The sequence below is a fragment of the Trachypithecus francoisi genome, unplaced genomic scaffold, assembly GCF_009764315.1.
Source record: "Trachypithecus francoisi isolate TF-2019V2 unplaced genomic scaffold, Tfra_2.0 Lachesis_group20, whole genome shotgun sequence".
In the NCBI taxonomy this organism is placed as follows: domain Eukaryota; kingdom Metazoa; phylum Chordata; class Mammalia; order Primates; family Cercopithecidae; genus Trachypithecus; species Trachypithecus francoisi.
This window is the reverse complement of record NW_022681466.1, coordinates 40,604,609-40,617,436: the sequence shown is the minus strand read 5'-3', so window position 1 is coordinate 40,617,436 and position 12,828 is coordinate 40,604,609. Positions and strand designations below refer to the sequence as shown.

Below are 12,828 nucleotides of genomic sequence, written 5' to 3'. Positions count from 1 at the left end.
CCTGTTAACTAACTGGTCTTCAGCCCTTTCTCTCCTCTTTTTTCTTCCCAGCGTCTGGTGGTAGCCACCATTCTACTCATTACCTCTGTGAGATCCACTTTTTTAGCTCCCACGTATGAATGAGAGCATATGATGTTTGTCTTCCTGTGCCTGGCTTATGTCACGTCACATAATGACCTCCAGTTCATTCATGTTGCTGCAAATGATAGGATTTCATTCTTTTTTTATGGTTGAATAATAATCCATTTTGTAGACATACTACATCTTCTTCATCCATTCATCTGTTGATGGGCATTAGGTTGATTCTGTATCTTGGCTCTAGTGAATGGTGCTGCAGTGAACGTGGGATTACAGATGTCCGATAGACTGATTTCCTTTCTTTCGATGTATACGCAGCGGTGGGATTGGCGGATCTGATGGTAGCTCTGTGTTTAGTTGTTTGGGAACGTCCATAGTGCTTTCTGTAGTGGCTCTACCACTTCACATTCCCACCAGCAGCATCCCAGCCTTCCCTTTTCTCTGCATCCCCACCAGCATCTGTTCTTTTTTTGTCATTTTGATAATAGCCATTCTAACTGTGGTGAGATGTTGCTGTGATTTTCGTTTTGCATTTCCTTCATATTTAGTGGTGATGAACATTTTTTCTTCTACCTGTTGGCCATTTGTTTGTCATCTTTTGAGAAATGTCTGTTCAGGTCTTTTGCCCATTTTAAAATTGTTGAGTGAAGAGTTTTAGAATAATTTTTTCCAATTCTGAAGGTGGTTTCTTCACTTTGTTTCCTTTGCTGCACAGAAGCTTCTTAGCTTGATGTAATCCCATTTGTCTGTTTTTGCTTTTGTTGTCTGTGCTTTTGAGGTCTTGCCCCAAAATTTTGTCCAGACCATAATGCCCTCTAGCATAAAACCCCTGTTTAAACAATAAGAAGAGTAATTTCTCCGCTTTGAGCTTGTATAATACTCAGGTTGCAAGTCCCCATGTCCAAGTTAGTTCTTACCTTGCCCCTTGGTCTTCTCTGTTCATTCTCTACAACCTGCCAGTTCACCCTTTAGTGTTTAGAATTCTTTCTGTGGAAAGTACAGAAGACTCATTCAAACTGGCGTGAACAGTAAAAGCATGTATGATATGACTTTGTGGATTCAAGTGTATCATATGGTATGTAAATGAAGAAAATGACTTTTTTTTTTTTTTTTTTTTGAGACGGAGTCTCGCTCTGTCGCCCAGGCTGGAGTGCAGTGGCCGGTTCTCAGCTCACTGCAAGCTCCGCCTCCCGGGTTCACGCCATTCTCCTGGCTCAGCCTCCGAGTAGCTGGGACTACAGGCGCCCGCCACCTCGCCCGGCTAGTTTTTTTTTTGTATTTTTTAGTAGAGACGGGGTTTCACCGTGTTAGCCAGGATGGTCTCAATCTCCTGACCTCGTGATCCGCCCGTCTCGGCCTCCCAAAGTGCTGGGATTACAGGCGTGAGCCACCGCGCCCGGCCAAGAAAATGACGTTTTTAAAGGGTATTTAATGGTTCCCGTGACTGAGCAGTCTGAAGGCGATAGCCTTGCTGACGCCAAGATCTGGTTTCTTTCTTTCTCCTCTGAGTCTTCTGTATTCTCAGTTTCATCATAAGGCTCACCTCTTGGTTGCAGAATGGTAACACCCTTTACTCAGTTGCTTTGGCCGGAAGCTGGGGGCCATTCTTGACTCTCCTTTCCTTCACATCCCACATTCAATCTCAGCCCTGTCTTCAAAGTATGCCTCAGGTCCAACCAGGGAAAAATGCACAAAAGATGCTCACCAGTCTTTGCTGAAATTAGAGAAAAAGAAGGCAAGGGAAGAATTAAAGATGAATCTTCTAAAGAAGGGGGAAAGAGGCTTGCCCGCTTAGAATTGGGAATACTGGATTTTCGAAAGAGTTCATTGGGAGCACGTGCACAGATGCTGAAAGGCAGAATCAAGGTGCTGTCTGAAGAATGACATTCTTTATATATGTGATACAGTGCGTTTATTTGATTTGTTTTCATACGACTTTTAATGTGTATCCCGGGAGAAGACTGTTTTCATTGTTACAAATCTGAAACCAATAATTTTCTTTTAACATGTAGATATAATATAAGCTCACTTTTTCATTACTTTCCCTACAAAGCTGAAAGCAGTTGACTTGCCTTAGAGATTTTCCTTTCATTGTATTCTGCTGTGACGTTGCCTTTCATGAATCCCTTCTAGCTAAGCAAAATTTAATTAGAACCATCTCACGTGATGGCAACCATTTATGTATTTAAAAAAAGAATTCAAGGAAGCTCAGCTACCAGTCTTCTCTTTTAAGCAAAGTCTAACTATTATATTTAGTAGGTTCTTTCCAGAATTCAGAATTTGTTACATAATGGCTTTTTCTTCATTAATTTTGGATAATAGGGAATTTCTGTTCCTGTGTTCCATTTTACATGACTGTGACCTGAATTTGAAATGACATGGACTTGAGGGTGAAAGGAAAGGAAATTATTTTTTAAAGGAGAAATGGAAAATGACCCTTAGCAGCACATACATATATATACACACACATACACACATATATACATATATATATTTCCCCCTCAATGAATATAGCAATCCATGTTAGGTGTAAATAGGGATGAACCCATTTTGCATATAGATTAAGTGACCAAATGTCTCAGTAGTTTGGCAGGAAAGCCAAGCCTGCAGCCTGAGGGGCCTCACTTCCACCATCATTATTGACAATTATGTGCTCAAGCGAGCAGGGAGGGTGCAAGGAACATGTCTCCAGTCCTCAAAGATTATGTGAGTCCTTTGCTCTGAAGTCTGAATTTTCCCTTTGTCTCTACTTTATGCCAACACTGATTTTATTTAGAATTTTATAGAATGGAAGCAAAATCTTTCTTTCATCCTTTCTTTTCTTTCTTTTCCTTCCTTCCTTCCTTTCCCTTTACTTCCTTTCTTTTCTTTCGTTCTTCTTTCGTTGAGACAGGGTCTCACTCTGTCACCCAGGCTGGAGTACAGTGGCGTGATCTTAGCTCACTGCAACCTCTACCTCCTGGGTTCAAGTCATCCTCCTGCCTTAGCCACCCAAGTAGCTGGGATTACAGGCATGCAACACCACACCTAGCTAATTTTTGTAATTTTAGTAGAGACAGGGTTTTGCCATGTTAGCCAGACTGGTCTTGAACTCTTGACCTCAGGTGATCTGCCTGTCTTGGTCTCCCAAAGTGCTAGGATTACAGGCATGAGCAACCACACCTGGCCCAAATCCTCTTTTTTGATGTCATAATGAACTCAACTATGAACACAAGTAATCATGAAAAGTCTATATAAGCAAGGCTCTTACTGCCTCTTCCTATTCCTCTTATTTATAATTTCATAAATATTGCTTTAGATTGATAAGTTAAAAATTTTCATTGTAGGTTATGTATAAGATTTACCACTTTAACCATTTTAAATGTACAAGTCAGTGGCATTAAGTACATTCCCAGTGTTAGACAACCATCGCTACCATCCATTTCCAGAACTCTTTTTTTTTTTTTTTTGAGATGGTGTTTTGCTCTTATTACCCATGCTGGAGTGCAATGGTGGGATCACGGCTCACTGCAACCTCTGCCTCCTGGGTTCAAGTGATTTTTCTGCCTCAGCCTCCCAAGTAGTTGGGATTACAGGTGCCCACCACCACGCCTGGTTAATTTTTTGTCTTTAAGTCTAGATGGGGTTTCACCATGTTGGCCAGGCTGGTCTTGAACTCCTGACCTCAGGTGATCCGCCTGTCTTGGCCTCCCAAAGAGCTGGGATTACAGGCATGAGCTACTGCACCTGGCCCCCCAGAACTCATTTTTATCATTTCAAACAAACTCTGTACCTATTAATCACTAACTCCCTATTCTCCCCCTCGCCCACAACTGATCACTTCTATTCTACTTTGTGTTTCTATAAATTTGCCTGTCCTAGGTACCTCATATGAGTGGAACCATACAATATTTGCCCTTTTGTGTCTGGCTTATTTCACTTAGCATAACACTCTGAAGGTTCATTGATGATGTAGCATGGGTCAGAGTTTCATTTTTTAAGGTTGAGTCATATTTCATTGTATGTATATACCACATATTGTTTATTCATCGTTGACGGATATTTGGGTTGTTTCTTATTGTCTGTCATGAATAATGCCGCAGTGAACACTGGTGTGCAGATATCTATTTGGGTCCTTGCTTTTGATTCTTTTGGGGCTATGTCTAGGAGTGGAATTGCTGGGTCATATGGTAATTCTATGTTTAATTTTGGGGAGAACCGACAAACTGATTTCCCAGCGACTGCACCATTTTACATTCCCACCAGCAATGGACAAAGGCTCCAATTTCTCTGCATCCTTGCCGACACTTGTCATTTTACCCATTCTTTTCTTTTTTTTGAGATGGAGTCTTGCTCTGTCACCCAGGCTGGAGTGCAGTGGTGCGATCTCGGCTCACTACAACCTCCGCCTCCTGGGTTCAAGCAATTCTTCTCCCTCAGCCTCCCAAGTAGCTGGAATTACTAGGCGAGCACCACCATGCCTGGCTAATTTTTGTATTTTTAGTAGAGACAGGGTTTCACCATATTGACCAGGTTGGTCTCAAACTCTTGACCTCTAGTGATCTGCTGATCTCGGCCTCCCAAAGTACTGGGATTACAGGTGTGAGCCACCATGCCCGGCCCCATTCTTTTCCTTTTTAAATAATAGCCTTTCTAAAGGGTATGAAGTGGTGATGAATTACTTTTAATTGGAATTTTCCCTCAGCTTGGAACCATGGCTGATGTGTGTGTGATTCATGTTGGTTGCATGCTTGAGGAGGAATTTGCCTTGATTGACTAGGAGCACTGTGCTGCATCTGATTCCTGTATCTGTGGCATCAGTTTGCCATATTCTTTTCATTTTTCTGTAAACCTCTCTTCACGAATGGAGTATGGAAAAAGCCTCTGGACTTACCATTAGCTCAAGATCACTCTAGGAAACATTTTCCAGCGCTGAGAGCCCCAGCTCATCCATCCATAGGGTGATGACTTTTGACACAGAAACAAGGTACTCTGAGGTCCCTGTGTGTGTCTCATGGGCCAATACTCATTGTTGCTAAATTATTCAAATTCATGGGGAGAGCAGCATCAGAGGGAGTGCTGTTCCCCTTACAAGAGTGTTTGCCTTCAGCACACCCTTTGCTGCTTTTTGTTCTCTTTAAGCTCGTGAGTACAACTGAGAACCACTCAATTGAGAACCAGTTGAGAAATTGGAGTCTGTGTCCAGCGAATGTAAAATGGTGCAGTCGCTGGGAAATCAGTTTGTTGGTTCTCCCGAAAATTAAACATAGATTTACCATATGACCCAGCAATTCCACTCCTAGACATAGCCCCAAAAGAATCCAAAGCAAGGACCCAAATAGATATCTGCACACCAGTGTTCACTGTGGCATTATTCATGAATCACAGTTCAGAATCAACATGGCAGCATCAAAATACACCTCAACTTTTCCCAAAATTTTTATGAATTCTTTTTTGTTGTTGTTTTTTTGCGATGGAGTCTTGCTTCGTCACCCAGGCTGGACTGGAGTGCAGTGGCGTGATCTCAGCTCGCTGCAACCTCTGCTTCCCGGCTTCAAGCGATTCTCCTGCCTCAGCCTCCCAAGTAGCTGGGATTACAGGCACAAGCAACCAAGCCTTGCTAACTTTTGTATTTTTAGTAGAGACGGGGTTTTGCCATATTGGCCAGGGTGGTCTTGAACTCCTAACCTCAAGTGATCTGCCCACCTCAGCCTCCCAAAGTATCGCTCCTGGCCATATGAATTCTTGAGCCAAACACAGTCACGCAAGTGACTGTTACTTGTTCTGTTTCTGAAATATACTTTAGACAAGTGGTGAAAACTCTGCTTAATTCTCATCTAGTTTACTTCCATAAGCAAGATTAGCAAGGAATATGGATCAGTAGATTGGGTGTTCTCAGTTTTAAAGCCAGGTAATATCAAGATTTGTTACTTGGCCAAGTCTGTGGTCTTTATTATTTTTTTGTCCCACCATGTCATTTGCTCAGTGTGATTTGTGCATTTCGTGTGTCATCCATCACTGCTGGGGAACATACGCGTATCACGTAGAGGATTAGAGGAAAGTGATTTTGTGCTTAGAAAATAATTGAACGAAGATTTACTTTGACTGGAAGCTGCAGGATAGCTGCCTGTTTTAAAACCTCTCATTGGGTTATATAACCAGAGGTGACCCAAAGTCTTTAAAGATGAGTTTCTATCTCTGAGTGAGTTTTTGTTGGATAGCCTGTGCTTGCTGGAGCAAAGACCTGTTTAAGGGCCAAGAGTGGCCCCCACGACAGTCATCGGGTGCAATCTTCCATGACATGTCTCCACTTCCTCCCAGCTGAGTAAGGCTGCTGTCTTTAAGTTCCTTCTACCAAGGTCAGGCAGATGTTTGTTGAAGGTTTGCTATGTAACAGGTACCACCTTATTACCTCTTTACTCCAATTTCCTTTGCTTCATATATTGTGGTTAGATGAATTCCTTTAGAGTCCCAAATAAAAAAAAAAAAAGACAAAAAGCAATAGCTTCTGATTTTTAGCCAGGGGAAGGCCTGTGTTGTCCATCTCCAGGTAAAGCCAATGCATCCTTTTGTTTTACTGAGCCAGTCTTTTCCTCTTCCAGCAACACTAGCAAGACTTCTCAAATGTCTTCCTTAGATTATCTTACAAAATATGCATTATCCAATTTAGTTTGGAACTTGAACTCAAAGATCAAGGCCAGCCATCTGTGATTTTTGAAACCTCTGGCTGTTACTCAGTTTTCTGGGGCAGCCTTTCCCAGGCACATGCTGCGTCCAGCCGGCGTCAGCCAACCTCCAAGCTCCTCTTTCCTGCTCCCCTCAGGGTAAGTGGGGGTGTTGGAGAGGAGAGGGGGGCATCTGGGTTTTTTCTCCTCAGTTACCCAGGATTGGGCACATTCTGTTTCTTCTTTGGAGATCATCCATTCTGAATTTTGAGTCTTCAAATAGACTTAGAGGGCTCTTTATCCCTCAGATAATGTGTCTGTGATTGGCTGTCTGGAAACACATGGCCCTTCTGTCTGCTCTCACAGGGTGAATCCAGTCCTTCAAATGGGAAGCTTTCCTGTAAGGTAGGTGGGGAGGGGGTAGTTAAGGCAGGCTGGGAGGAGATTAATTTGGGATAGGTAAGGCTTGTTGCTGCTCTTGCAAATTATAGTGGATAATGAGGGCCTGGGTTGTCTTATGATAAAATTTGACATAAGATATTTTTTTTGAGGTGTACAATAGAAATACTTCCAGCTGTAGATATGTAATTGCATTGATGTGTAAATCATAGACAGAAAGAACAGATACAAAAAGCAAACTCTTCTTCCATGAGATTTGATAAGTGTGAGTTTTCTTAACAGTGTTCATCTGAATGTGGAGATTTTTTTTAAAAAAGAGATAAAAGGTCCAAATGTTTGAACGATTAAGTAGGGAATAAGAATGCTTATTTTCCACCCAAAACACTGCATCTGTAATAAACCATGATGAGGAAGTAATGCCCCTGTAACCTTTTTCCTTTGGTGATTTATCTTTCTAAGTCCAGTGGATGAAAGATGACTTTGTGCCTGGGGAGAGCAAGCAGGTCAGATTAATTTGTGCCATCACAGCGCAGCTTTATTATCCATCCTTCGAGAGTTTTGCAATCAAGATGCTTTTAGCAGAAACACAGTGGAAAGGCCTCTTCTCTCAAGGCTTGTAGGAGCTAAGCACTGCCCTTTGAGTGTCTCCGTGCTACCTGGGCAGCCAAGAGGACTGTTTTCTTCACTTCACACTCACCTCGTCCTGCCCCTGACTGTGCAGGGCAGACAGGTGTGGCCAGCGTGCTCCGCAGCCAGCAGGATCCCTCACCCGGGGTACCCCCCCCCATAAAGGGATGCTTGCTTGAAGACATCTCCACTTGTCACCTTTCTGTAGATGGTTCCTGTTTGGATATCTGACTCTTTGTCTGCTCAATATCAGGCATGCATTTTCTTTTTTAAAAAGTGTATTTTTACAGTGACATGGTATCATGAGTACCTTTAAAATGTGTATTTTTACAATCACATTATATGATGATTACCTTAAAAGAAAACTCTTTAAAAAGAATTATCCATGATTCTGTTTCCTTAATATAACATATCTTCATCCTCTGGGTTTTATATTTGTGTATATGTGTATGTCTGTGTAGGTATATTTGTGTGTGTGTGTGTGTCTATTTTGTCATGTACCCATTTTCCTGTTACCCATGTAAAAAATCTTGGCATCAGCTCTATACCCTTTCTGCTCTGGAAATCCTGCCAGTGGATATGACATGAGGAAAGGAGAGGGGGCCGTGGTGTCCAGCAACTCTTAGCATGAATCCTGGTTCCATCACATGGTGACTCACCTTGGGAAAGACCATCCTCTGTTTGTTGGTTTATTCATCTCTCCATCTGTCTGTCCTCCCTGCCTCCCTTCCTGTCTCCTATTCACAAGCATTCACTGTACTGTTGTACAGCATGCTAGATGCGGGGGATCTGGGCAGCCTTTTCCCATCCATAAAATATAGATATTGCAGCATATTTAGGAGCATTGTTATGAGGATTCAACTTGCTAATGCATGTGAAGAGACCTAGCACAACAACAGCAACAGCCTGGCATGTGATAGGATGCCAGTTAATGGTGCTGTGTGGTCAGTCAGCAAGTCTCATCGTTCTTGTGTAATTTCCCTGGCCTCTGTTACTTCCATTTCTTAGCAGCCTGCATGATGATGGGCAATTACTTTCATACCTAGACTGTGCAAGAGGCTTTTAACGGGGCATTATAGGCCTCAATCTATTCTATTAAACTCTTCCTATTACCCCCATTTGCACTTCTAAAGCATTGTTTTTGTCTGTGTTACTCTTGGTGCAGAACCTTTCAGTGACTTCCGAGGCTTTTCTGAATTTCTTACTGGCCACTCGCGGCCCTCTCAGTACTCTAGGCTCCTCTTGAGATTTCAGCTCAGAGCCATCTTGCCACCCTCTTCCACCTACGGAAATGACTCACCCATTTGGTCTTCTGTGTCTACTGCCATATGTGCAGGGAACTGCATTGTCACTGGTGAGAGTAGAAAACAGCATATGAGCCACATGTTTGGGAAACTCTAACCTTCCTTGTGCAGTGTCTTAGTTCATTTTTGCTGCTATAACAGAATACCTGAGACTAGGTGATTTGTAAGGAACAGAAATTTGTGTTTTCACAGTTCTAGAGGCTGGGAAGTCCGAGATCAAGGTGCCAGCATTGAGCAAGGGCCTGTTTACTGCACGCTCCCAGGGGGAGGAAGACCTTATCTTCACGTGGCAGAAGGCAGAAGGGCATAGAGACAAAAGGGAGCTCTACTCACCCTTTTGTAATGACGTTGATACTACCACTGAGGGCAAAGCCCTTATGGCCGAGTTACCCTCCAAGGGTCCCATCTCCCAAAACTGCCACTGTGGCAACCAAATTTCAACACGGGTTTCAGAGCTGACTTGCAATCAAACCATAGCATACAGTAAAGACTTATGACTAACCTAGTATTTCTGAGGGTATACTGTTTTTTCACATGTTGTTGTTATTCAACGAATGATAAGAGTAGTAGATGATACCTTTTTGGAGCTAGACTTCAAGCTTTCAAGGAGAGACTAGGTCATGTATTTTTTTGCATCCTCCATATTATTACCATCAGTACAAACCTTTTAGGGGGCCATGTGCAGTGGCTCACACCTACAGTCCCAGCACTTTGGGATGCCAAGGTGGGCAGATTGCTTGAGCTTAGGAGTTCGAGACCAGCCTGGGCAACATGGTGAAACCCTGTCTCTACAAAAATGTAAAAATTAGCAGGGTGTGGTGTCCCTCACCAGTATTCCCAGCTACTTGTGGGTCTGAGGCAGGGGGATTTCTTGAACCCAGGAGGCTGAGGCTGCAGTGAGCCAAGGTCACCCCACTGCATTCCAGCCTGGGTGGCAAAGTGAGACCCTGTCTGGAGGAAAAAAAAAAAACCTCTTAGGGGATTACTTTCTATAACAATTATTTTGTTGATTCATCCTCAGGACTATTTATCAAAACATATTAAACTCTGAAAATATTTACTGGGTAGTAGATTTTGCTGAATTTGCAGAAACTCTTCCAACTGGTGACAGTGTCTGTAGCAAAAAGAAAGATAGAGGAAGGTGTTAAGGTGTTTCCTAAGATTGTTTTGTTTTGTTTCATTTCAAAGGTCTGTTTTCTGTAGATTGCATTTGTGTCTGAATGAGTTTATTACGTTCAGAATTCTGCTGAGGAAGTCCTGCAACCCACATTTAGGGATACTCACATTATTTATAATCAGTTATTCTCTTTATATTTTATTTCACCCACAGAATATAATGTTTATATACATTTATGTGTGTGTTAGTGTGTTGCTGTAGGATGGTGCAAAGTATTTTATTTTATTTTATTTTATTTTTTGAGATGGAGTTTCACTCTTGTTGTCCAGTCTGGAGTGCAGTAGCATGGATCTTGGCTCACTGCAGCCTACACCTCCCAGGTTCAAGCGATTATCCTGCCTCAACCTCCTGAGTAGCTGGGATTACAGGCGCCCATCACCATGTCCAGCTCATTTTGTTTTTGTTTTTGTATTTTTAGTAGAGATGGGGTTTTACCGTCTTGGCCAGGCTGCTCTCGAACTCCTGACATCAAGTGATCCACCTGCCTTGGCCGCCTCCCAAAGTGCTGGAATTACAGACGTGAACCACCGCACCTGGCTAGGATGGCGTAAACTATTTTAAATTTTGATTACCGGTTTCTACTTTGGGAAACTGTCTTACAATCTCTGATTCTCCTCTCCTTCAACTTCAGAGAGTAAGAGACACTGTTAGTGGCCCTGTCAGTGCTGGCATTTTGGGACTCTGTTATCTATGAGTGTAATCAATACCAAATGTTGCTGATTCTAGAATGAAATGCCTTCTGATTGCTGTTTATAAGATTCCGTCTGTAGTGAAATTAAATTGACTTATAACAGCAAGTATCTCTGTTTGGAAAATAAAGCTCATATGTTAAATCATGTCTATTCTAATTTTAGTTTTCTTTTCTCTCCGCCAGTTTGCTGTTTTGTGGTCCACAAGAGGTGCCATGAATTTGTTACTTTTTCTTGTCCGGGTGCGGATAAGGGACCCGACACTGATGTAAGTAGTCTGGAAATCATGATTTGATGTCAATGTGGATTTCTGAACTTTAATTTTTTTAACGCCTGTACAACTGTTTGTTTTGGCACTTACTATTAATGGGAAGACTCAATTCCCATAGAACGTTGGCTTGTACTAATGAGCAGATTTATAGCTCATTTGAGCTCTGGACTACGTCTTAGAGAAATTCTTGGAGGAGAATTTCTTGTTAGCATGTACCGTTCCACTCTGAGCAGCTGCATTGACTAAATCCACCAAATTTATCATAATAGCTTTCATAAACACAATGCAGTTGTTGACAGATTTTATAATGAACATTTATCACCCTTCGGTTTCTTTCCTTTCCTTTTCCTTTTCCCTATCCCTGTCCCTGTCCCTCTCCCTGTCCTTGTCCTTTCCTTGGAGTCTCACTCTGTTGCCCAGGCTGGAGTGCAGTGGCACGATCTCAGCTCACTGCAACCTCTGCCTTCCGAGTTCAAGTGATTTTCCTGCCTCAGCCTCCTGAGTAGCTGGGCCTATAAGGCGTGCACCACCACGCACAGCTAATTTTTGTATTTTTAGTAGACATGGGGTTTCATCATGTTGGCAGGCTGATCTGGAACTGCTGACCTCAACTTATCTGCCCATCTTGGCCTCCCAAAGTGCTGGGATTACAGGTGTGAGCCACTGGGCCTGGCCACCCTTCAGTTTACTTCTAAGCTAAAATAAACCAATAGGAGCATCATTGCTTTGGGCCAATGTAACAAACTACTCCTGGTTTACTCCCGGGGATTCTTGCTGCCTTTTAAGTGTATATTATCAATGCTGCGGCTGATTGAAATAATTTAGCATGTGTTTCACTGAACAGTGATCTCTGAAGTTGCCCATGTGTGAACACATAATTTCTTCTCTTTGTGGATAATTCTGATGGTCTCTGTTGCATCTCTTACGTACTTAAAAATGGATCCACAGACCAGGCACGGTGGCTCGCGCCTGTAATCCCAGCACTTTGGAAGGCTGAGGTGGGTGGATCACCTGAGGTTGGGAGTTCGAGACCAGCCTGACCAACATGGAGAAACCCTGTCTCTACAAAAAATACAAAATTGGCCAGGCATGGTGGCGCATCCTGTAATCCCAGCTCCTCAGGAGGCTGAGGCAGGAGAATTGCTTGAACCCACGAGGCAGAGGTTGCGATGAGCCAAGATAATTGTGCCATTGCACTCTAACCTGCGCAACAAGAGCAAAACTCCGTCTCAAAAAAAAGAAAAAAGAAAAAAGAAAAAAAGGATCCACGGCCGGGCGCGGTGGCTCAAGCCTGTAATCCCAGCACTTTGGGAGGCCGAGACAGGCGGATCACGAGGTCAGGAGATCGAGACCATCCTGGCTAACATGGTGAAACCCCGTCTCTACTAAAAAATACAAAAAAAAAACTAGCCGGGCGACATGGCGGGCGCCTGTAGTCCCAGCTGCTTGGGAGGCTGAGGCAGGAGAATGGCGTAAACCCGGGAGGCGGAGCTTGCAGTGAGCTGAGACCCGGCCACTGCACTCCAGCCTGGCGGCAGAGCGAGACTCCGTCTCAAAAAAAAAAAAAAAAAAAAAAAAAGGATCCACAAAGGAGTCATGGAAAATACCAATGTCTAAAATATGTTGGATGGAGAGAAAC

At 43.0% G+C, this 12,828-nt stretch overlaps 1 protein-coding gene across 2 annotated transcripts in view; it reads left to right on the top strand.

Annotated features, from left to right (window-relative positions):
* Positions 1-12,828, top strand: part of PRKCA (protein kinase C alpha) — a 514,582-nt gene that overhangs the window by 188,585 nt on the left and 313,169 nt on the right. For both annotated transcript variants that reach the window (XM_033183907.1, XM_033183908.1), the window contains exon 3: positions 11,104-11,186. In XM_033183907.1, the coding sequence (XP_033039798.1) occupies positions 11,104-11,186 (83 nt within the window). The remainder of the gene's footprint in view (positions 1-11,103; positions 11,187-12,828) is intronic.